The sequence below is a fragment of the Athene noctua genome, chromosome 22 (genome assembly GCF_965140245.1).
Source record: "Athene noctua chromosome 22, bAthNoc1.hap1.1, whole genome shotgun sequence".
Classification (NCBI taxonomy): domain Eukaryota; kingdom Metazoa; phylum Chordata; class Aves; order Strigiformes; family Strigidae; genus Athene; species Athene noctua.
This window is the reverse complement of record NC_134058.1, coordinates 5,089,986-5,115,870: the sequence shown is the minus strand read 5'-3', so window position 1 is coordinate 5,115,870 and position 25,885 is coordinate 5,089,986. Positions and strand designations below refer to the sequence as shown.

General features: G+C 37.6%; 1 protein-coding gene across 3 annotated transcripts in view; it reads right to left on the bottom strand.

Annotated features, from left to right (window-relative positions):
• Positions 1–4,045: 4,045 nt before the first annotated feature.
• The window catches only part of UBE4B (ubiquitination factor E4B), a 41,396-nt gene continuing 19,556 nt past the window's right edge, over positions 4,046–25,885 (bottom strand). For all 3 annotated transcript variants that reach the window (XM_074924736.1, XM_074924737.1, XM_074924739.1), the window contains 21 exons: positions 24,945–25,086; positions 24,323–24,423; positions 23,017–23,131; positions 21,025–21,108; positions 19,376–19,432; positions 18,895–19,011; positions 18,684–18,782; positions 18,083–18,196; positions 16,883–17,081; positions 16,508–16,646; positions 14,180–14,279; positions 13,305–13,432; positions 12,833–12,931; positions 11,755–11,990; positions 10,882–11,008; positions 10,439–10,583; positions 9,224–9,358; positions 8,660–8,851; positions 6,180–6,354; positions 5,580–5,726; positions 4,046–5,170 (listed from right to left, as the gene is read on the bottom strand). In XM_074924736.1, the coding sequence (XP_074780837.1) occupies positions 5,109–5,170; positions 5,580–5,726; positions 6,180–6,354; positions 8,660–8,851; positions 9,224–9,358; positions 10,439–10,583; positions 10,882–11,008; positions 11,755–11,990; positions 12,833–12,931; positions 13,305–13,432; positions 14,180–14,279; positions 16,508–16,646; positions 16,883–17,081; positions 18,083–18,196; positions 18,684–18,782; positions 18,895–19,011; positions 19,376–19,432; positions 21,025–21,108; positions 23,017–23,131; positions 24,323–24,423; positions 24,945–25,086 (2,713 nt within the window). In that variant the 3' untranslated portion in view covers positions 4,046–5,108. The remainder of the gene's footprint in view (positions 5,171–5,579; positions 5,727–6,179; positions 6,355–8,659; positions 8,852–9,223; positions 9,359–10,438; positions 10,584–10,881; positions 11,009–11,754; positions 11,991–12,832; positions 12,932–13,304; positions 13,433–14,179; positions 14,280–16,507; positions 16,647–16,882; positions 17,082–18,082; positions 18,197–18,683; positions 18,783–18,894; positions 19,012–19,375; positions 19,433–21,024; positions 21,109–23,016; positions 23,132–24,322; positions 24,424–24,944; positions 25,087–25,885) is intronic.

The following is a 25,885-nucleotide window of genomic DNA, read 5'->3' as shown; positions in this document are numbered from 1 at the left end:
ATGAAATACCTTAATTACTTATTTTCCATGCTCACACCATCATACATACATACACACAAATAGCATTCAAGCTGTTGAGAACATTTGGAACCTGAGATTTCTAGTTTTAGAACGAGGTTTATTTTTGTTCACACGCTCCTGGCTGTTAACATTAATCTTCACTGTTGCTTACGTTCCCCATGAGGGTCAGGTTTTTAGGACACTGAGTGATTTATTACTTAGTTTGGTGAAAAGTTACTTTTCACCCTTGCCCCTCAGTCTAAGTGGCTATCACCCGCAGTTATGCATATGGACACAAAAGCCTTACAATACATAGCTAAGAATGGGTTTGTAGGGAAATACTGCCAGAGTAGCAAAACAAAGTACGGCTAACAAAGCAAAAAAGGTGGCAGTCTTGTGTCTCGGAAAATGCCATTATTTTAACTTTAGAAAACGTCTAGTGACAGGACATAAGATTCAGTGCTGGATTGAGTGTGGTGTAACTGCTAACTCGGATCTAGGGCAGTGCAGAATTAGGTCAGCTATGATTTCTCTGGAGAAAAAAAAAAAAAAAAAAAAAACACAAACCACAACACAAAACACACCCTCAAAAACCAAAACCTGTTTCAAAATCTTCTGTAAACTGTCCGAATACTGGGTAGGTGCTGTAGTCCCCCATGGTAAGAGATGGAGGTCATGATTTTTACTTCAGCAAAGTTTGTGTATTGTCTCTTAGGAACAGTAGTTTCTGCATCACTGTCTCACATCTAAGGTTGAAGAGTACCCACACAGAATAGTTCCAGTATGTTAATGCAAGTGCTTGCTTACAGAGTCTTGAAAAATCTGTTACAAATGTTAAGAAAAAGTCTAGATACATGTTGAGAAAGACGAGTAAAGGGCATTTGACACATGCTGTATAGCGTCTGGAAGGTCACTCACTGCAAACAGAGACGAAGAAAATTAATCTTTAAATATCCAAATATAGAGTTGAAAGGTGGTCAAGCATTAAGGCAGTCTTCACTCAGGCAGTTGTGATACCTTTTTAATTATAGAATTTGGGCATTTTATCTCCATTTAATTAGACTAGCCTTCACAGTATCATTTATGAAAGTCAGGTCTCCCTGGATAAATTAGAATTAACTAATTTTTTAAAAGTACTTAAGTAGAATTCTAGTGCAATGTTCTACTTGTGAATCATGTTTAAAAAAGTTAACGTCCACTCCCTTATAGGAAAGGGACCATTCTTATTCCTTTTATAACTAATACCATATAACCCTGCAAAACAGCAGAAACATCCAGTTCCCTACTGTGCATTTAAGAGCAGAACTTAGAAATTCCTTTTAAAGAAAATATTCACATAATGAAGATCCCCAGCACAAGAAGTTTTCTTGAGCATTATTATACCAGACAAATGAGAGCAAGTAGTACTGTGAAAAGTTTCTTGCATTTATTAGTACAAATATAGTTGGTTACTCAAATCACTGAAGTGTGCTACCTAAAATTGGGAAGCCTGTTTAAATACAGGCAAGAGCATAGGTTTAAGCTAAGCAATAATGAAAGGGAAGACAGCTATATTGTCGTGCAGTGCTCCCGGGGACTGTTAAGAGTCAATCTGTTGCTGGCTGAAGCAGCACTGTCATCCTGCTATTAACAGCATTAGGCTGTCCTTGCTGCCAGCAGGGAATAGTGGACAGAGATGTAAATGGTGCTATTACATAAGTGTAAATTGTGATATAATAAAATCAATTGTACTGAACTGTATTGCTGTAACATCAGAACTTGCTTTAGTAATTTCTGTAGTGATATAGCTAGAGGCGAGTAGAGACCAACCATTCAATCTTGTAAATTCAAATTTTCCAAGAAAAGCACGTTTTGCAACATTTATATAAATTAGCCATTCCTGGGATGAGCAATTCACAGCTCAGAGCTATTCAAATTCTGCAGATACATGTAAATGGTAATTTAATCAATTTATGGTTTCTGTGATCTCCAATACAAAGTCTCTGTCATAATGACGTTACAGTTGGATTAAAAATGGTACCTGACACATTAGTAGGGGGAAGGGAAATCACAAAAAACTGCAGGTAGTATTACATGAGTTAGACTAAGAATTGTCACACAACTGATAGACTTTAGTGGGAGGATTTATTCTTAATCCAGTGCTAACTTCAGCTCTCCTTTTCAGTTACTCAAATGTCCACAATCCACTGAGAGGGCTTTGAGACACTTTTGTACCCAGAAGACAGCAATATAACGGTACTTTCAGTTGCTTATTAAACAGCTGCTTCTAAAACACATTCCATTATTCTTCCCATGACTGCTGAATTTGGGAGAGCATTTGTCTGAATTCACACCTTTGAAACACCTGATAGTAGTTCTCCAGATAAAACCGGTTTAGTCACTTAACATTAGCCTTCCTGTCTTCCATAATATCTGTGCTGATATATTTTCAAAGAAATGTATGCCATAATTAGACAAAACAGTTCAGTAATGCACTGTGCTATTTATAGGCCTCAAAGTCTGATACAATGGTGGAATAAATACAAATTCACATTCTGAAGGGCATTGTCTTAATACATTCTATACCAAATGTAAATATTTCTCAACATCCTGAATTTGTTCAATCAAGCCTTTTAGTTGGTAAAATGGAATAAATAAAAAAAAATATAGGATATTCATTTTCTACTTGCATTAAAAAGAGCTAGTTCCATACAGATTATCTAGTAAAACATTTCAATTCACAACCCTCTTTGATGTTAGTTACTAGACTTCAAATGTGACATACCAAGAACTATTAGAAAATAAACGACCTCGAGCCCTGTACAGATACATTTAAGCAATCAGCTTTTTTTAAGGATGGATTATTTCTGTTTGTGCTCTTCTCATTTTATAAGACTGCTCATTGTTTCCACAGCATCCTTATTCACAAAAGGTTGTGGTGTGTCCAATTTCTAATAGCTGAAGAAAATTAGAAGAAAGCATTTCTTCCACCTTCCAATACATTCACAGTCTACCAATAAAACTGTGTACGACATTAACTTGCAGGTAAAAAAAGCAATAATGTGAAACCACAGCAGTTTAATCATCCTCCAGTAAAAATAAATGTATACTGCTGAACTGTTGTCCTCCATCAAATAAAGGATAAATTCTGGGATGTTTCCAGAGAGTTCATGCTGTAGTCCTTAATAATGAGGTGATGGGAACATTTAAGTTTTTCTTTTGTAGAAAATAATTACCTCTTTACTAAAACAGAACACACACCTTGAAAGTTTGAGCTCCCTGCATACCCTTATACCATGTTCAGAAGCCATGACGGATTTGGATGCTGAATGACAGCTTGCAGATAAAAGCATAGCAGACTTTGTTCTGCGACTTTTGAAGAGGGGAAAAAACAGGAGATTTGATTTTGTGGAAGGAGTGAAGGGTAAGGAACTGTAAAACCAGTCAACAAACAAGCTTCTCTGTTCCAGCAGTCCACACAGAAACAAACTTTGGAATCTTCCTCCCACTCTTGTAGAAAAACACACACTCTGCAGGGGGAAACACCAACCAAAAAACCAAAAACAAACCCCACATTCTAATTTAGAATTACTTGCACATCTCAGAGGTCAGCCGTGGATTATATATAACCCAACCAAAATTCCCACTGGAGCCTGTCACCAACTGTCATGTAGCTATGAATAGATACCCGAGTCACCCACTTGGGAACACTCATTACTTTCAAGTACTACCGATATCTGTGTGCACAGAAATTTTTCACATAATTTACCAAGTTATCTCCAGATCCTAAATCACTACCAGCAAACCTGAACAAAGCCACCCAAGCATTTGTATTTTTATACTTTCACTGACACACTTCAAGCAAAGACAAAGGAAACATTTTGTGCGAGTGTGTATCATTTATTGTAGTTCAAGAGTCAGGAATTGAACAGAAGACACAGCGAAAAACAAAGAAAAGAAAAACAACCTCTTTTTTTTTTCAGACTTAATTTTAAAACACTGTGGTTTCAAATCCTTTTTAAAAAGGAAATTCAAGTATCGTATGCAGGGGGCAGTAATACAAAAATGTTTGTGAATTTTTTTATTTTTTTTTTAAAAATGTAATTCTACATTTCCTGCACCCTTTCTGCTTTGGTAAGGCCAAGCCATGGATACAAATTGGTACACAACATAAAAAATGACCCCTGCCCCAAACTGCAGCCTCCGAGAATGAAAGGATCTGCTCTCTGTGGACAAGCTCTAATGGCTCAGAACTGTCATTTAGCATATATCGTATCTGCAGCATTAAAATAATAACTTTATTTGTTAAAAAGTCACTGAAGTCCTGGTATTCCCAAGCATCTCATTCATGGCAGCTGTTTTAATATATTCCTATCTCAAGGCTTTTCAAAAATACCAGAGCATCTAGATAAACATAAAGAAAAGGGACATTTCAAAGAACAGAAATTAAAATCCATGTGTGAAATCTTTGCTTTTTTGAAATTATCCTTGTGTTTAACACCAATTAAAAACCAAATATGCAAATGTGTAATATAAAAATACGATCCCAAGATTAACACTTTGTTGCAGGCACAGTTATCGCACAGAATATGTTCTTTTGAGGGCAGGGGAATGATTTTGATTTTCACAGGGATTTTTTTTTTTTTTTGCAATACAAAAAAAAAAAAGACAGCAGTGCAGGTTTGATGGGTGGAAGAGGAAAAAGGGAGGGAAAGAGATAAAAGTTACTTTAGCAGCAAAATGTCCAAGGTTCTAACCACAATCAAATTAACGGATATCTGGCTGTAAAAAAGAAGGTTGAAGGGATGCTGCCCTGATCCATTCATCTTTGCTAAAATAATTCGGCTGTAAAAACTCCAAAATGTGACATTATCGAAGGACAGTTTTGTAACATAAGCAACTTTCTAGCTTGCCCTCCATGTTATTGACCATCATTATCACTTAAATATATGTACAAGAATTAAGCCGCTTTTCTCCTCGTCCACATGCTTCTGGTCACTACCTCAGGTCAGTGCCAGCGGGCGTGCTAACCCCATCAACAGCTCTCAAAGTGTATCTGCTCCACTATTACCAGAACAGCCCACGCCCTGCTCTTCCCATTGGTGTTGGCGTGCACTGCAAGGGAATTTTTAATGGTCAGCATTCTGCTTGTCTCTCATCCAGGCTTGGATTTGCTCTTTAAGTTCTGGCACTAGTAGTGTAGAGAAAAGAAAAAAAAGAATTGTTAAATTACTTAGTAATACTACTATAAGAAAGCTCCTCATAACCAATAGCAATTTCGTTTCTAGAAACCTGATCAGGAATATCTACTACCATTTTCTTCTCTATCCATGTATTTTCTGCACATAAATGAGTAAATGATTGACTCATTTACCTACCATAACAATATCTTCAGCCCAGTAGTTACAAAGGCAAGGGTGTGAGGTTTTTCCCCACAAAAAGGGAAAGCAGAAGGAATTAACTTTTCTGTGCAAGTTGAGATGGAAGAAATGTTACTTCTACTGAGGCCTCAACACTGTCTTCTGAAAGTATATGAACAAACCACACACAAATTGCTTTCCCCGGTCCACAGTTCCATTGCTTAACTGTTAAACAGATACCTGGTTCCAGCATATTTTCTGTCAGTGTCTGACGATTGAAAGGATCAGTGGAAGAGTTCAACAGATGCCTCAGGATGATTGACCTGTCCATAATAGTTCCGGATGGCAACCTCACAGGATCAGTCATCAGAGTGTCCATAAGCGGGTCTGAGGGTACAAGTGTCTCCTCATTAGGTTGAGGACAGTAGCTACAAGTTTTATCAGCACACAAACCACAGTGCAGAACTGGTATTCACCGCCCCCAGTCAGGTATAGTGCTGAAGTTACAGACAATGGTTAACATGAGCAGTGGAGTTATGCCTTTCTACTGCTTTTCCCTTTCTGAATTGGGACTAAGCATTAGCTATTTTCACCTTATTTTTGGATTTATGTTTGGGGTTTTTACTGTTTTCAAGTACATGTAAGCAAAACATGGATAGGACTGGACAGTACCATCCCAGGAAAAAACAAAGAGACTCTTAGCTCTCTATTTACTTAACTATATAATTGAAAGAGAGCAGGATGCAAGGCTTCATAAACAGTACATAGTTTCCATTAATCAAAATAACAAAACAAATCCCTCTTTTCCTACAAAGTCAGTATTTAGAAAACTCAACTTGCCTCTGAATTCATCTGGAGCATCGCTGTAATCAATTTCTGCACGGGCATTCTTGGCAACAATTTCTTCCACTTTCTCTGCCAGCAGTTTGAATTTCTCTATTGCTATGGTTGACTTGATTCCAGCCTTCCTCATCTTTGAGATAACCTCCTCAAAGAGCTCTTTACTGTAGGACCGCTACAAGCAAAGTACGAAAAGACAATTTTGCTGAGTTATAGTATCCTAACATCCCATACAAATTCTAAAGATCTTTTTAAAACTAAATGGCTAACGTTCTAAATGCCTTTCTAAAACTTCAGAAAGAACGGTCAATGAAACCTCAACATTAAGTCAGACAGAAAAGTACTAGGTAGATAACATTTTGTCTAGCACTAAAATGTCAACTTTGGGGAGACTTACGCTTTTTTACTGGTCATCACTACTGTAGAACTGTTCGGTACCAAAAAAAGGCAACATCACCTAATCAAAATGAGCAAAACACTCAGAAAGGCTGACTATAATTATTAGGTCTGTCTCTTAGACAAAACATCTGTCTTGCCATTCCTGTCTGTATTCTTGTTCTCACAACTCTTGGCTGAAAAATATAGCATTAAATGAAAAGTTTTTTTAATTTCTTAACTTCTCTGATAATATGCAAGGCAGTACACCAGGAAAGAAGTGATTCTTTCTCCTAATCCAAATAAAAACAAACACAAAACCCACCCCATGATGTTGCAGAAATAGTAAGGCAACTCAGAGGGAGCTAATACTTGATGGAAACCTGCCAAGCGGTGCAGTAAGAACTGTACAGCTACACAGTACTACAGTCAGAGAGATCAAATGCATATCCTATAGTTTCAACTGAAGCAAGCATTGCTTTCATGTAAAAAGTTAGGCAAGGACTTGTAAAAGCTGCTTATGTTCTAAAAACACCATTTTAAGTTCACAATGCCATGTTTTGATATAAGCCTTTTAATAAAAATTATTTACGCTGCAGTGCAAGGTTGAATTAAAATGACAAAACAAAACACACTAAGTCTCACAGATTTCTGTTTTCCTTGGGGATTTTAAAATGTTCAACACAGCCCTACTTCTTTCATCTATGCTACATCGCACCAAGAAATACCATTCACTGCTTTGGACACACAGTGCCCACCCAAACTCCTTTCTAGTCTCAAACAGAACTATGGCAATATGCCCAGGGCTTTATAAATGTTTTCAGATTCCTTCTAATACGTGCTAGGATTTGCAAATGGGAGATGTATCAAAATGCTTTAGAGAGACTCTGCCATGATCAAGCAACTTTTTGTTTGTTTTGTTTGGGGTTTTTTTCTCCTAATACCAGTAGCCATTAACCAACTGTGCACTTCCTAGGCCTTTCTTTCCTGTCATTGACAGTTTCCAAGACTAGTCACTCCCCCCACCCTTTTTATGAAGGGCTACTTTGTTAATTAAGCTTTATTCCAGTTCCCACACCAGCAGGCTTCTTTCTTTATAATCCCTATGTCATTGCTGTGCATTTTGCTGTGGCTAGCATCAATGAATGAATGATAGATAACATTCTCACTGTCATACATACTGAACAGCATAAAAAAAATACACTGCATGCTCATTATATACATGCACACACGTAAGGTCTGTTTCAGAAGCGTTACTGATATTATCAGCAATTATCAGAACTTAAATAATTACAGAAAAAAAAGATATTTAGTTACTCTGATACCTCTGCTACCCTAGACATGCAAATATAGCTTCAGATACTATAAAACAGCTCCCACTAGAATTTCAAGTAGCCATTGAGAACATTTTTTTTCCTCTAGATTTTGTAAAGTTGGTATTATAAGCCACAGGCATGGAGAGATGCAATTCAGTAGTTGACAATTTTACAAGAACAGAGGTGAGTGATAGCTTATCTGCCTTAAGAATTAACATTCTGCTCTGAAGGCTACCATGAGGAGTTCAAAGTGTCTCCTGTATGCTGTGCTTTGTCAGTTTATTACACAGCCATTTAATAAAGCCACGCAGAAGGGAGTAGAATTTGGAAGCTGTTAGTCTAGAGCATGAGCTTTGGAGTGTTAAATGAGGCTCTTAGTCCCAGCTCTGCATGTTTCTCGTGTTCTTCATGAGGAAGGGAGGAGTCAAAACCCTCTGTATTCTTCAGTTTTCCCACTTGCAAAATTGGGACAAAGTATAATACTTCTGCTAATTTGCAACAAGGCTGTAGCTAACAAGCAACTAATGCTCAGGAAACTTCCTATGCGTGAAGTGCTATATGTGTTTGTGTGTGTCTATAGGTTTGCTAAACCCTTTGAAAACATACTCACACCAACAAAGACCAGTCAGAACATGAAGAATGATCTGCTGAAAGCAAGCAAACTGCAAGCAGGTATGATGGAAACTGGGTGGCAGCAGACAAGTGAGATGAAACTCTTCTAGAGTATTCTGCAAAGCCCTGTTTGTCCACAATGCTTTTGCCCTTCCCCCTCATCTTTTTGGAGCTCACCTGATCATCAGCAATTGCTTTAGCAAAGCGAGCACAATCTAGCTGTAGATAAATGTCAGTCAGTTGGTCCAACAGCTTCTTTGGTTCAAACCCATACTTCTCCGGGTTTTCAACTTTCAGGTCACGGCACTTGGGGCCACACAGTTGCTGTAAATTAAAATTCAACATAGCAGCCAATCGCGGTCCAAGCTCCTACAAGACCAAAGTAAAACACAAGATCACAGTGTGAAGACAGTGATAAAGAAAATTATCACTAGATTTGCATACAGCAAGATTAAGAATTAAAAACTAATCAAATGATAATTTTGTAGGCTTGCAGGAAGTCTTTTCTTTATGCATGCTTTCCATTAAAATAAATAGAATGCAAAAAGCTTCTGTCTGGAAGGATCATGCCATCTCAGTGGCTCAGGTAATGCTCTTAACTTCAACAGCAATTAGATTTCAGTGAGCTGGGGAAAGGGGAGGAGAACAGAGACAAAGGGCTACCCAACATTTCCAGGTTAATATTCAACAGTAGAGGTAATAGGGAAGCTAGAAACCAAGTTAAATCTGAGCTGGACTTACAGGTCTGAGAAAAGGCTTTTGAACTTGCTTGGTAAGGATATGGAACATATCAACAGTTTCTGTTGCCAGGGCAAGATATGAACGAGACACACGCTCATCCTGAGCCAGCTGCGACTGCCGAGCCTGTTGCTGATCCTAGAAAATAAACATTCAGTGGTTACAAGTCTACAGAATTTCCTACGTCGTCACCCATCAAAATCTTAACAGCCATAATGCTAACATGATCTAGACAGACAAAAGAACAGATGGCAATTCAAATCCAGATGCAATACGTTCTTTTTTTTTTAAGGTACAACTCGCTTTTACTACCCCATACTAAAGTGTGCACCAATTTACCAGAACTCTGCAACACTAAAAAATGAATGCAAATGGTGTCACAAGACTCCGCAGTTATTGAGTCTGATTACATCCAGTAACTGCTCCTCACAGCTGCAGAACTGGGTTATGCTTCCTTTTCATCCAAATGCCAATAGTTCAAAACCAGCCTGGGATCTGAGAGCCAAGTGAGGTTCTAATTTATGCACCATCGTAAGTAACAAACACTCCACACTGAACAATCTGTAGATGATGTACCAGCTCATTTTGTCACTACAGTAATGGCTTTACCTTGCTAGTAGGCACAAACAGGAAAAACAGCTTCAGAAGAGCAAACCAGAATAAGTTTAACAAACAAGATCTTTATGGCTTTTCTTTCCAAACTCTTTTTTTTTTTTTTTTTAAATCGATAAACTTAAAATAGAAATACCTGACATTGGTGGGTCAACACACAATTATTTTTAATCAGGCTAAAGTCTGAGGTATAGGACTCTTAATTGTCCGCATAGAAACTACCCAGGATCAATGCATTAACAAAATAAAAGCTTCTATTCCTTGAAGTCAATTCAACTGGCAGGCATCTTCCAAAACCTCCTTCAAGAAGGTTAGAGTCTCAGTTTCTCCACTTAGACTTAAGTGCACAGTAACTTAAAGCTTTATACTATTTCCACTTCACACCACACTCTTTGCCAGCCACAAAATAACTACGCAGATTGATGTTTTTTGCAGAATGTCATCCAGAGTGACCACGACCATACTGGCAGCAAGAAAAAGCATTGAGAACTGCTTCTCATGAGCAGCTCTTTGGTGCTGCCCCTTATTAAAAAGGGTTTTTTTTAATGGTCTTGTATTAAAAAATAAAAATAAGTAAAGGGCACTTTGAAAAACAGCTCTGTTCACCCTGGGCAGCTGGTCCCATTGTTCTTTATTCTTCATCTCCTCTTGCACTTCATGGATACGTTTTAGGGACTCCAGACTCTCATCCAGCAAGAAAGTTGTGTCATTTATCAGCATGTTGATGTAGCGAACAAACTGCTTCCCAGAGCTGAAAACATTGAAACACAGTTATCACGGCAGAGTAGATGGGTGTGCAGACCAGACTGCAACCCCAGCAACACTCCTTCTGCACTGTATATTTCGAATAATGATCCCATTCCCCAAGCCAAGTTGATTGTGGTGTCCAGAGCTCAGCTTAGAAACACTCCAGTTCTACTGGAAAGGGTGGCCATTTAAAATACAGTGGAAAGCAGCATCACCCATTCCCAACGGTAAGGACCTCCTCAGGTCATTGCCTGAGCAGCTTGCATGACAGTAAGCAGCTTTATACACAAGTTGTTACTCACTTGAACTCTTCCATAAATGTACCGTGGTGAGCTATATTCTGCCACAGGCTCTTGAAAATGGTGCTGATGTGGTAGCGGATTGTAAACTTGTCATAGAACTCGCTAGTGGCTCCAGTATGTTCAACATCTGAAGAGGAAAACAGATCCCAGAATTGAAATCAAAACTCTTTCCCACCAGGATTTACCTGCAACACACTACATCTCTCTCATACAGTCTCCGAAGTGATGAGCTTCAAGCACCAAGCTTTAAGAGATGATATGCAATTCCTCTTCAGAAGTCTCCATCTTAATCCCCATTAAAAGCAGCCCTGTCCATTTTCTAATCCAGAACCAACCTCATTTCTGAGAAAAACCCTCAGAAAACAAAACTCTGTTCTTTTCAACTCCACTCTGCTCTTCATCCCACAATCTAGAATTTCACTAATAAGAAAACTCTGGGAACACTGCAAAAATAGTTGTTTCTATGGGTGCAAAACCTTTCTGAAGCATCCAAATCTACAGGACTAGCAAAAGTACAGTCAGAAGTTTTAAAATTCCAATACTGCTTTACAAAGCCAAAGAACTTCCAGTCTGGAATCTAAACACCACAAACACAATCATCACATCAAGGTACAGTGCTAGATCTGTCAGTGCACAGCAGTTTGTGGAACAACTATTATTCTCAAGGTGCCATCTAATGCTATTTCCCCTGATTCCAGAGCAATAAAACCTCACCTTTAAGTGACCCAAGATCTACCTGGTTTTGGGGGGGTTTGGTTTTGGGTTTGAGTTTGGTTTTGGGGTGGTTTTTTTAAAGGTTACAACAACTAACACAGCCTTTTGCTTCATAGTACACTTACAGTACGCTCAGCAAACAACAGATGAAGCACTTACCTGTGTAAAACTTCATCAAGGAGGGGACCAACAATTTAGTGGAGAGAGGATGATTCTCAATCATTTCAAAGAACTTTTGTGTCCGGGGCTGAACAGCTGGATTTGTCATGAACATCACTTCCACCAGCTTGGCTACTAAGTAAGGATTTCGGATGTAGTTCTGGTTGCACAGCATCACAACAAGGAACATCACTATGTCCTGAGTACAGGGCTCGTAAAGCACCTGAGGAGCATATCTGAAAAGGGGGAGGTAAGGAAAACAAAATTAAAAACCCCAATCCTGTGTTGTCTACAGAAGACTTATCTATATCAGTAAGTTCAGATCACTCATTAGCAACCAGAAAAGCTTAGTCAATTTATCATAACTTCCCAACTTTCTCTACAGAAACTAGATTCTTACTCTTCCAAAAGGTCTTGCCTGCTGTTCTCTGGAAGCTGAATTTTAGCCTGAAACACTACCATATTATTTTCTTGTGCATAATAGCAAATTTGCTACGAAGTACCACTACAACTGCACCTCACAAAGAGGTGAGTGTACTCTTGTTCCCACAGCAAACATCTCATCATACAACACAAAGAAGTCTGAATTTGAAGGCACGTTTTCAGAAGTTACCAACTTCAGGCTCCAGGATTACACCTCAGTAGTATTTATGCCCATCTAAACTGCTAAAACTACACAGATGTATTGCGTCCCGGCAAATTTATAATTGGGGCAATTTTCCACTTATTAAGCTATGACTTCTTAAAAACAATATTCTGGTGGTGATTTAACATATCATGAGATCAAAAGGTCTCACTCCAAACCATAAAAAAAAAAAAAAATATTGGGAGGAGGGAAACAAAAAACCTTCCACTTCCTTCCAAGAAAAATTTGAGTTCCAGAGTCCCTTCTAACCCATGTAGGCATTGTATCTGCAGCAGTGCCTGCTAATGCCATGATCCTATGGTGGTTGTTAAAAACAGAACATTAACTATGGAACAGCTAGGAAACTACTTTTGCCCCTTAAGATTTATTTGTGCACCACCTGTTAGAGGGTAAATGATAGTACAAATTCCCTTTAGATATAACTTTACTTACTGTACAATAAAAAATAAAAATTCAGCAACATCTTCCACGTAAAACTCTGGCAATGCTGCAAATACTTTCGGAACTTCAGGAGTTAAAGGCAATTTTATGCTGCAGAATAAGAGAGACAAACGGGACAGTAAAGTAGCAGGGTTACGTAGAAAGTGTCACGAGCTGTCCTATGGAATTCTCCTATGGGAACACTTTACAAGAGTGCCAAAACTGACTTTTTAAAAATCCATGTCAGTACTTCAAGCATACTAAACATACCCAAGGGTTGCTTCCCACCCCCAAATGAACCTTAAACTATAAAGGCATATATTCCATGCAAGAATGTATGTACTGACATCAATAAAGTAACAATCATGTCAGAAAGCAAACACTGAAAAAAAAAAATAATTCTGGAACTGCTAAATTCCATAAACAATCTAACATGATCTGAAATATTGTGGACGCAAGTTACACAGATATTCCTGACACTCACTTGGGATAGGCAGGGTCAAGAATGCGAAGCATCAGCTGAATCACCATGCCGTAGAAATTCAGACATCTCCTGAGAAAGTTTTCATCCAGCAAACCAGCATCTGCACAAGCCTTGCACCTCACCAGTTTCTGCAGAATAGGCATACAAAAACTAATCCAGGGCAAGACAACATTAAAGCAAGGTCAAGCCTATCTAAGCTCATCAATATAGCTGTGATTTATGACAATTATACAGTGGTCTCGTCTTAAAATGAGCCCTTAAAAATTTGGGGGATTCTTAAAATTTGCCCTTATTTGAAGAAAACAGGGCACTTACACATATTTCAGAGTTGTAGGGACAGACAGAGGGGCCTTTTACAAGCTTTATGGAAACACCAAAAGAAATAGAGGTATCAAAGTGGAAAAATGTGCAGTTAAAGTTATTTTGGTAATACACTCAGAAAATATGTGACAATTGACACTACGAAGATGTAAGCAAGACACACCTTCAAAAGAAAAGACCCCAGCATACTCATCTTTGCAAGAATTCCACATGACATTAGGGACTCGAGAGTTCCATCTCGGGCATGGATTGTGCACACACAACTACCCTTGAACAAATTACAATCCTTTTGCTTGCTCGATCTCCACTAAAAATCATACTTTCTTCATTTCGAGGAATACAGCCTAAGTTACTCCTGGTGTTACTCTAAATTTTAAATTCACCATTAAATGTTATGGTGTATCATGACCACCATCTAGTGCAGTACTCGCATGGTTCATAGATTCAGAAACACCATTTCTAAGAATCAGTTAAACATTAGGGCACAAAGTAAACCTACACAAAAAAGCCAGGCTGAAAAAGGCATTTAGTTGAGGACTAAATCACTTACAAACCTTAAGCTGTGTCTTGCAGCGTTTCAGCATTTCTCGATGCCTGGTAGCCAGAGGAGAATCCTTCCACTGACTTTCATTGTTTTTCAGATCTTCAACAGTCCTGAAAACCATAGGCAATAGTTGGTTATCATGACAGGGGGGGATACATACTGCCATCTACAAGGCATTTAACTTACTTATCTGCTAAATAATGAGGAAATATCGAGAAGTAGGGAAAAAAGCTAATCTTTTTCACAGAAGTTACTCATCATAAGAAAAAGAAATTGCTTTTTCAATGCAGACTGAACATCTGCACAGTGTGCATTCAAATGCACTAGTTCCAGCATTCATGCCTGTCAGACAAATCAGAACAGTGCAAAAAAGGGATGAAACAGAAAGGATCATCTATCCTGCCTGATAAACTAACCTTATCCACTGTATTAACAAAAAAAGATATTTGCTTTTTTTTTTCCACACTGAAATCTACAGTCACTCTAAAAGGAGGGATAAAAGGATGTCATTAAAATTAACCCTAACACAAAGAAGGGCTGGTCCAGTTAACAAGAAGATATTCAGAGATCATTTCATCTTCTAATATCAGAAAGGAAAATGAAAAACAAAATCAACTAAGGGAGAAAAAGGTGGCTGACAACAGACCTGATAGAAACACCTTCCCTTTCCCAAGAAAGATAAAAGTCTGCATCCTTTGTGTCTTCCTGCTTTCCACTATTATAAATCACTGCTTGCAGTTTTGTTCTACACTTCTCATGCTCCAATCCCCATAAATTCAGGTCTGCAGAGCATAACACATGAATAGTCTCCAGTCTCCCTGTCAGCCATAAGGACCAGTAAATCAAGGTGGCTGATATTACCTCTCCTCCCTTACTCATCTTCTCACCTTGCCCCACAGAAGAGAAAACTTAGAGGTACACTACAAACACCATTTACATTTTAAAAATCCTATGTACTCCCATATTTTAATCCTTTTTAGGAAGGGCAGCTGATGAGCACAAAACTCAATATACTGAGCTACATGAATACGGACCCTTTTCATCCCTCCTCTAAACACAGATTCTTTTCCACATCAATCTCTGCTTACAGCAGAATAATATCCAGTGTAATTTCTTTATTACCAACATCTAATTACGTTGCCCAGTGTTGCAAGCAACTAAGCAATTCATAGAAAATGCTGAACACTAAGCTCCTATTGATGTCAGTAAAAGCCAAGAGCTCTTCACTCTGCACCATTAGATGGAGATTGCTGCATAAGCAACTCCTTCACAACAATTCTATATAAGGAAAAAGCAGCAATTCCTTTTCCAAGCCAAACGTATGGCTTATTTACAAGTAATCCACAGGCTGTTTATATGAAAATACTTTTTTCTTTAAAATACACTGACTCTTCCTGGTCCACTCTCCACAGCTTCCCAGGTTCCTGGCCTGCATGTGCTTTAAAAACTAACAACGAAATCACTACGAACACAGTCCAAAAATCCTGTCATGAACTCATGGTATTACTGCCAAGGAACATTCACCAAAATGCAATGAGTGCAATTATAAACAATGGAAAAAACTGATGATACAAAAATCTGTTCTAATTTTAACAGGGTATTCTTTGAGATTTAGCAACTATAAAAGTCTATTTGAATTTATGCCAAGAAAAATGAACAGCAGTATCTTCATGTTAACATCATAACTTTTCCTTATAATTTTTGAAATGGGAAACCACGTTGAATTACACGTACATCAACAACATTAAGAGTTTACTGCTGAAGGCTTCCCTCCCCCTGCATCAAGAGTTGGACAAGTTATCCCACCTCAGAAGCCAAGAGGAAAAGATAAATATTGCCTGGGACATGCAGAACAGTTCAGGCCCAACTAACAAGGTCTTCTTTCTGACTTATCAGACATGTAATTTTATATGCACTCCTACAGCTGTGTCAAAGAGCCTGAGGCACTGATGTCCACACACCATCACCACACCCAGATTAAGGTATAATAAACAGTGTTAAATCATGTCATGAATCCTAAAATGCTCTGAAGATAATTCAATTATCTTCTAAACAGAATGGTCTTCTCACCAATTTGAGATGCCTTATGTAATCAATATCCTCCATCCCACTATTATTTGAATTCCTGGTTCAAGCCGCAGCCCTCAACATAAACAAAAAAATCCCTAAGGGCCAGAAGCAGCAGATTAACAAATAGTTAAAATAACCCATACTCAACAGTTTTACCCAAATTGTCATTTTAATCACCATTAAGTTTATAGGACTTGCCATCATGGTGAGAAGACATTACTAGGATGCCAGGACTCTCACATGCACTAGATAATTAACAGCTTCTAACCTGTTGAGTTCCCTGATGGCCCTCAGTCTACGTATGTACCGACGGCAGCTTGGCAGGATTGAGAGATGATGGGCATGCAGGGTTAGGAAGAAACATTCTGTTGGGAATTTCGGCTCAGAAAATGGAGACGGATCCCTGTCTAGAAAACAAACAAACAAAAAAGCAGTATAGGTGAAAAAAATTAACAAACAAACTGTTTTATCTAGGGGTGAGACCCTGAACTCAACTTTCTTTAAAACAAGTAAGAGACAGCATCAAGAAAAAGTATTTATGAATAGGGGAATTCTTGGAATCAAGTACTTCCATGTACCTCCCCCAGTATCAAAAAACAGAAGACACAGGAAATGATTAACTCATCTCAGTAAGAGTACTCACAAAGTTCAGCAATCCAGGCTGTAACATCCTCCATTGTTGCTTTCACCCTTGTCTCATCTGTGGGGAGGTCAATACGACACCTGGGATGAAATATGTACATGGGATCAACTGTTTCCAGCTTTATCTTCGTACTTAGTTGCTGTAGTACCCATAAGAAGTTGAGCATAAAGCCATCCGTAGATACCAAACGATCATCGGTCTGTGGAGTAAAAAAGTAAATAGTTGAAGACATAAGCTTAGAAGTACAAGGGTATTTTCTGCTGCTTTAGCAGTATTCAACATAAATAAATTATGCAAGTTCAAGAAAAAGGAGAAATTATGAGGAATGTGGATCTGTAAGAAGACTTCTGTGATAAAAGGAAGGTCACTTACTAACTTAAAAATTATCTTTCTCTATGGTTCAAGTAGTCATTCTCAAGGACATTAAGCAAACATATAAAAAGAAGTAGAAATGACCTAAGAAATTAAAAGGACCTCTTTCAAGAATGGTTTGCCACAGATCTAGACAGCAACATAAGAGTTTCAAATAGTTGCTGAGCTTCAATTCATAAACTTTTTAAGTATAAAGTTTTATTACTTCTTCATGGGAATTTCACAGAAATATTCCTAGTAATGGTTCAAAATGACTGCTTTTGAAAACGGGACTTGAAAACAACAACGATGCAAACTTCAGTTGTTCAGGCTCCATGCACAGATTTTATCACAGCACATCAGTGCAATGCATTAATTAAACAATGGTAAAATAACATCCCTGTTGTTTCACTGGAACCATGCCAGTTCATATCTTGCATTATTCCTTTTACAGAAACCACACGAACAAAGCCTAGCAACTTAACAGCTGGGAAATAAGTTTGGTTTGTTTGGTTTTTTTAAACACAGCCAGCTGGAATGAAGCCCCCATAGTTGGGGTCGGGGGGGAAGTACAAAGCTTTAACCATCTAATATAGAATCTCTGTTAATGAAGTGACATGTCAGTCCTAAGAGAAGAATTAACAAACTGGTCAAATAGGTAAAACAGAAGAACTTCAAAAATGGGCAATGTACTGGAGGAGGTAAAGACTGATGACAGGGCTTCTTGCCTGTTGTAGTAAGCATTCAAAATGCTTTTGTCCTCCATTCAGGAGCCACCATTGCATGAGCCATTTAGTGCCATTTGTGCATTGACTAGGTCCACGAATCACAGGAAGAGCATTTATTTACCTGCATTTGTGCCTTTTTCATGTTGGCATTGACAATAGCTGCCATGTAATTGAGAGCTGCTTCTCGAGTTTCACCATTCAGTAAAATACTATGTAGAATCTTGAACAGCTCTTGCTGGAATTTCAAGTAAACATTCTGTCAGGTTGCACATACTTCTCAACATCACATTCCTGCTTTCTATTGCTCCGTACTTTTATGTTCTACAAATTCCACAAAACTAACTACGACTTCTGTTATGGTCTTACCATCAACTTTATATGCATATATCAATTATGACATTAGTTACAGAAAAGATGTCTATAGAAGACTAGTGCAATACACACACTACTAATGCAACATGAGGTTTTTTTTACTCATTCTTTGACATGAACTATAATCCCTGACTAACTGTTCTGACAATTTCTGAATTGGCTTAAAGCCTTAGAGAAATATTTGTAGCACTCAGATTTATTGGTTTTCTTAATTCCTTTCAGCCATATCTGAACAGATTTGTTGTTTAACATAGGAACTACATTTTTTTCTGGATTATATTCTTCATCTATGTCAAAACTGAAAAACCCACCATATTTTGTGGGGTTTTTTAAAACGTGAGAACACTTACCCGTGCTAATTCCAGGTAATGTTGCAAAGACTGGCTAACAACCCGGGTGTTTTCAAGAGTAATGGCAGGCCCTGAGAAGTACTTTTCAACTACTTTGTTCTGAAAGAATAAATACTGGCAAATGTATCAAACATATTTGGGAAAGGGGGAAAAAAAACCAACCAAAACAACCCCCACCATGCCACTATCAACATCCTTCTGTAACACTTACATCGTCTTCAGCAAAGACAGATAGACTAAAGAAGGCTCCAAGATAGGAAAGTCTTTGCAGCTCTCTTCCTGCACCTGTGCTTAAAGATTTAGGCAACCACAAGGGCAAAGAGACAACCTAGAAAAACAGGAGAAATAGAAAATTAATCAAAAACTGCCACGTCAGCCATACTGCTTTATCTGCACTGTCACCTTTCAGCATTTGTCGCATGCTCTTGATTCTTCAATATTCAGTCATGCTGACAGCTAAATCAAAACATCTCCTCACTACTTCAGCAATCTAAGCAAGTCTTGTTTGTCCTAGTTTTATTAAATTCTTAGCGAAAAGGGCTCCCTTTACCAGGTTAGTCCAAACTACTGTTTAGCATGAGATACTACACAGCCCCTTTTAGAGTTCTGAAGAACATTATCATGGATCATACAGTACCAAAGTTATGTGGTTCTTCTAATTTGAAGAAAAAAATCAGACTGGATACACTTACCAAGCTGCACATAGGGTGTGTTTTCCCAAACTTGATTTCACAAAGTTCACATAGTGCCTGTGGAGAAATCCCAAAAGTTACCTTCGTGTGTAATTCCTAAGTAAACCTGTCTGCAAATAATAAGCTTAACATGGTAAACTGCTGAAAGAATCAAACCTTTTTTCCTTTGATCAGTGGAAACACTTCCATCTTCTACACTGGTGAAGAGGTCCAAAAAGAGCTAGAGCACACCCTGCTCCCATTTTAGCTTTTACATCTATTCCAAATTGTCTCAAAAAAGGTAACACATCTCACAGGATAATAAATTATGGCACTTATTTAAAAAATAAGCTGTGCAAATTGATTGTTTGTTCAGAACATAGCAATGCCTTTGCTGGACTCCTGAACTGCCACAAAAAAAGTCAGTAACAATAATAAATAGAGCAATTGTTCTATACATACACCAAGGCCTTTGTCTTTTGAATCAGAGTGGAAAAATGTCAGATGAACAGAGAAGCCAGAAACAAAGAAACCTATCCAAGATCTCTAACTCACTTTCAACTGCAGCACAGAAAAAAAGAAAGCAGTTATAACAGATGATTCTGAAAACACAAAAATACTGTAGGCTTTTACATATCCTGCTTCTCCTGCATTGTATGTTCTCATTCTTCACTGACACTATAGCCAGTAACTACGATTCCATCCTTTTGTTTCACACTGTGCCAACTACAGATGATCCAAGCAGAATATAATTTTAAAGTAGCCCTTACTTGTAGCCAACATCCAAATTTACAGCAGTTTGCAGTTTAATTTGGGGGGAAATAACAAAAGAGCAGAACATAAAACAAGCAAAAATTGTTATTTTTACAAAAGTACCGGAGTCGCTTAGTCAATTTGATTTGCAGCACCCTAGTCCAGCTAATTTCCTAAAGTACAAATTCAACCTGAGATGTAACAGTCCTTTTTGGCATCATACACTGAAGGATCCTAAAGTCTGAAGGTGTTAGCTGACAATGCTCAGTTTACCCAAGAATTTAGCTTGCCCTTTTGTGGCCAAGCATGCTTTTCAAAAGACTTTTTTGTTTTGTCAATAAAAGCACTAGGAGGGAATCAGATCTGAGAGTAAAGTATGCACTTAAAAAACCCTAAAAATAAAACCCCCAACTCAGCAGCCAGGGAACATTATGACCTTTTCCTACAGCAAATAGTCACAAGTTCAAGTAATTCTGGGTTTAATGCAATCAATGTTAGTTTCCCACATACAAAATTGAGTCCAACAAATGTTGGTATGGATATTGGGCCCTATTTCACAGACTTAAATTGAGAGGAAGCTTAGCAGGATTTTATAGCCATTCACAGTATTAGAATCAGGATGCATGATGAAATCTATACATTTGATTAATCTTATATAAAGCAATACATACAAACATTTGCATAGCCCACTATACTAACGCTGTATATTAAGTTTAAAATATTCTTGGACTCAGACTCTACTAGATTTTTAATGGCCTTTCACATATCTCATACCACATTAAGCTTTCAACAAGAGTTTAAAAGCAATCCACTAATCAAAGAAATCCCACAAATGTTGGAAGTACATTAACTTGTGCAGAATCTGTGTAAGTTCAGTAATCACAAAGAAACTGCTCTGAAAACTGAACAGTTCTTACCATAAGGGGGTACTTAAAATTGTCACTATCAAGGGAGCACTCTTTGGAAGCTACAGCCAGGCCTTGTAAGATGGGAATAAAGATCTGTAAAAACAGAAGTAAATTACTTAAGAATAGGAAGCAATCAAATTACATTATTGCTGTATACTGCAGGAAATGCCTGCTCATTCTTCAAATACTGCAAGTTACACCAAAGAAAAACTAAGATTTTATTTTTATTTTTTATCAGTTAAGCCTGAACACTTAAGAGGTTATTCAAAGCTCAAAACCAACTTGCTTGATACAGTGTAAGTGATGTATTGACTTGATGCCTGAGCATAACAACTTATCCATAAAAACTTATTTCCAAGCACTTGTGTGTATTGCTCCTGATCACATTTTAACTTGTTTCCAAACATTTACTTTACAAACCAAAAACCCCAGAGACATGTACATCTAGATTTGGACCCAAAGCCAACAGATACAAGCTGAAGCTCACAAATAGTAACATCAGGACACTGACAAAAATCAGGTGTTGTTCCATCAAGTTCTCTGCCTGTGGAAACTACGTGGGGAAGCATAAACACATTTCATACAGGTTCACTGTAGATACTGTATGCACATGTATAAGCATCTATATTACATACACAAACAAGCACAAGTTCTGTAGAGGACTCCAGCAACTTGGTTTCCCCAATGGGTAATAATTTATTTGCCTAGTCACTTAGGATAACAACATAGCTTTAATTTTGCACCTTGTGTAAGCACGTTGGGTTTGTGCTGCTAAACTTTATTTGTGTCAAGAGTAAAGATAACGCAAGATTATGAAAGAGGAAGTGACATGACAGGAACTCATCAAAAGTAATTACACCCAATTAGTAAGTCCCAATCACACAGCTCTGACAACCAGACACTCTCACAAAATAAACTCTGACAGTAATTTTGCAACAATAACAAGAGGTCCCACTGAATTTTAAATTTAAGTATGTTGTGTTGCTTCTATGAAGAGACAAAAAGTCTTATTAAATCATATTACAGAAAAAGGACTAAAAGAGGTGGCTGGCTGCTTCAACTAGAGGAATGGTTCTCTTCTCCAGGGTAGGTGACCTTTAACACTTTCCATAACCACTTTTTGACAGTCTTAAATGTACTTTCAACTGCATGAACCTCTACTAAAATGTGTCCAGACAAATAAATTGATAATAAAAGGTAGTTGCACTACACATAAAACTTCGCTAATTTCATTTTTTTCAAAATTGGAAGGATCAAATCCCATTCTGAAGTCCCCTTTACAGCTAAGTCACATAACACTACAGGAATGCTATTAGAGACAGTCACAATCTTACTGATCTGCTTTAACATTATATGGGCTAGATGCTTGCAAGTTTTTTGTCTTAATTACTAGATTCACCAGTTCCAATTAATCATCTCACTGAACTACTGACACACAGAATAAACCATCTAAATTTCCTCAGTCATCTCCTCTGTAAAATATGAAGACTTTATGGACTACGATTTGTAAAATGTTCTTAGCATCTTTGTCACTTTAAGAGTTTGCATCTAAGAAGGGTAAGGACTGCAAGATAAAAAACCCAATAAATCTTTCTAAGTACAATCACAGAAGATTGCTGACTTACACATCCATTTTTAGGATTGTTTTGTACAGAAGCACAGAAGGATGAAAACCCAAGATCAATCCTATAATGTAATCCATATATGTCTGCATATTGAGTAGTTCATGACACAAATTGTCATGAACCGCACTGCTTTTTAACAAATGTACTTTTAAGAATTAGAACCAACAAATAATGAAAGTCAGTCTATTTGACAACATGCTAAATGAGTTAAAAACAAACAAAACCAAACTCCAGTTGCTTAACAAGTTGCTAGCCCCTGAAGTAATAGGTATAGAACTCTGAGATGCAGATTAAACCTCCTGAAATCCACTCTCTTGGATATTTTAAGTAGTAAAATCATAGCATATAATTATCTCTTTTTTAACCTATGCCTTACCTGTTTGAACACCTCTTCATCCTGATAAGTTGTTCTCACCAATTCTTGGATGAAGCCAAATGGGAGATTCCTACACAGCATATATGGTACCAGCAAAGACTGCTGCTGCAATGACCTTTAATTGTATAAAGAAAAAAATCCAAAACTAGTGATTATTTGCAGGAGTATTTGTAGTAGTATTTGCAAAAATGTCAGAGTAGGCACATCTAAGGATGTGCCAGAAAGCAGACTGTCAACATGTAGACACACCTACTCCTTTCAGAAGTAACTAACCTTGTCTTCTCAAGTTACTTGTGGAAAGATTATTCTGAAACAGATGCTGCTGCCAACATCACACTTTAGTTTAACGAGGCTGGAAGAAAACAGCCACTTCTGTGTAGTAATTGGTTCACCCTTCTACTCCTCTCTAATGAAAAAAACCCTTTGTTAAACTCAACTAATGAAGGAACATTTTTTGACATAAGTTTTTCCAGATTAAAAAAAGAACATAACATTAGTGTCTTTTGAATTAATAGAGTCATTACTTTTAATTGCCCCCTAGGATTTTTGAAAAGTTATCTTTTTTTCCTTATTACATATATAAAACTTAATCTAATGTAAACATTGGCTCATTTAAAGACAAAACTAATCTCAAAGCACAATGGATAATTGGTGCACCTTAAAAGATTACAGAAGTATTGTTTGGAAATACAAAAAAAAAAATGCAGATTTCAGTAAAAGTCACATATCCTATTTTCAAAACTTCTTGGCTGTTCCAACTAAACAGGCTGCTAGTTAAACAACTGCTGCTGAAACCACTGGACTTGAAATCTCAGAGTCATGATTTAGTGTAGAATGTCTACATCCAGATTTACATTACCAAATCTGTTGTGGTAAACTCTCTAGAGTAAACAAGTGCTATGCCACTTTAGCAGTTTTTGCTACACATTTTGATAAGACTGTTTCTCAGATGCAGCTCTACTGGTTAGTGACTTCCACAGGAGTAGGGCACCAACAATCTGCAAGTAAAACAGTTTATGTATGAGGTAAGGCAAAAGCCAGCTTGGTTAATTCAGATCCCCCATTTAAATTGTTCAAATCAACCTGGATGATTTTACCCAAACACAATTAGAAAACATGTAAACTGCTCTCCACCAGCGTTATCAGTAGGAACAGTCTCCAATGGTAAAGTAATAAACTATTCCTCTGGCACATAAATGTATCCTGCTCCAACAACTGATATTAGTTTTCTTATGTGATCCTCAGAAGAAAAAAATAAAAAAAACCCAGAACAGTAACTTTCACAGTTAGCATCAGCTGTATTTACCTTGGTTGTGTTAAGGATCCCTGTAGCACCAAAGCAGCATGTGAAATGCACTGTGATCGGATGTTGCTCAGTAACTGGCTAACTGTTGGCTGGCTACACATCTGATAAAAATAACTGGATTTTAATACAAACTAGAAGTATTCAGAGACAGAACAGACAGGAACCATGATAAATTTCTTTATTCACACAGTACGAATATAATACGCAAACTAAGTTTAGCACTACTCCAGCTAAAAACCTTTCAGGTTTTCTATAAAAACTGGTGTTTGTTTGCTTTTTCCCCCATAAGCAAAAGCTTAATCAGAGTATAGAATGCTGATAGGGAGCTGGTTTCACGCAAGTGTGTTTTACATGGAGTAAACATGGATAAAATGCAGTAGATGAAAAGGAGAAGGACAGTTTCTAACACATTGCATATTTTAGAGATGTAAAACACATACGTGATGCAAATATGATAAATTAAGAGTCAAAGAGACCTTATAAATTCTATAACTATTCTATTCTATAACTATTTCTACAACAAAGCCATCAAGAACTACCAATTTTCACCAGCTGTCCCCACTGAACAGTGAGAGGAGTGTCTGTGACAGCACTGGTACAACTTCACTCATCTGAAATATACCTTTGGTGCTTTTCGCTCCTCTATTCCAACTCTGTCAAAACACTCAATGAGGTAGTTCAGCATCTCTGTCTCCTTACAATTTTCAATGGTGAAGTGATCACTGCAGGAATCGGAAACACTTGAGCTGCCAGAGCCTCCCATACTTTAAAACACACAAAAAGAAGAAACAAAGCATTAGATACAGTTCTTAATTTGTGCACAACCAAATAACTCATGAGCTCTTGACTTCCTCTGTCAGTTTTCTGAAGACTCCATCCCATCACAAACGGCTCGATAATTAAGCTCATTTCTGTGACCTATGAAGAGCTCTCCATTTACCAGCTTGTGCAACTCTGGATGTTCAGCTGTACTGTAACATGACTGAAGAATCAATCATCTTATTAAATGAGTAAGTATCTGAAAGACAGCAATAAGGTGCATGACTTTAACGGCAATCAATAAATCTTGTTCTCAGATAGTAACTCCCAAAACAAAGAGCCTTTAAGCTGTACTTGACATCAAAACTGCTCAGGACATCACGACATTGCCATGCCATGCCATGACACAACCTTCACACAGCATTCAAGAATGGTAGAAATTTCAACAGTTCTGTTAAACACTACCCAACACATGGAAGGTAAGATCCTCCCACTGCAGAGAAGAGACCTTAGGTGACAGATAGGGCTACAGAAAATCACTTTATATAGTCTAAGGAAGGAGAAAAAACAAAACAAGAAGCAATATATCAAAGTAACTGTTCCTTTTAAAATTTCCACATTAAAGATCATGTCATTTCAACTCAGTCCATTCCCTTACAGTAACATATGCCACTTCATTAAGTAGCACAGCCTCAGGAGGGAAAAACCACCACTGTAAACACAAAACCAAAACCATGCTTGAGAAAAGAGAGAATTCAATACAAAAGTGAGAACAGACCCCACAACTCTCAGTCTCAAACTTGT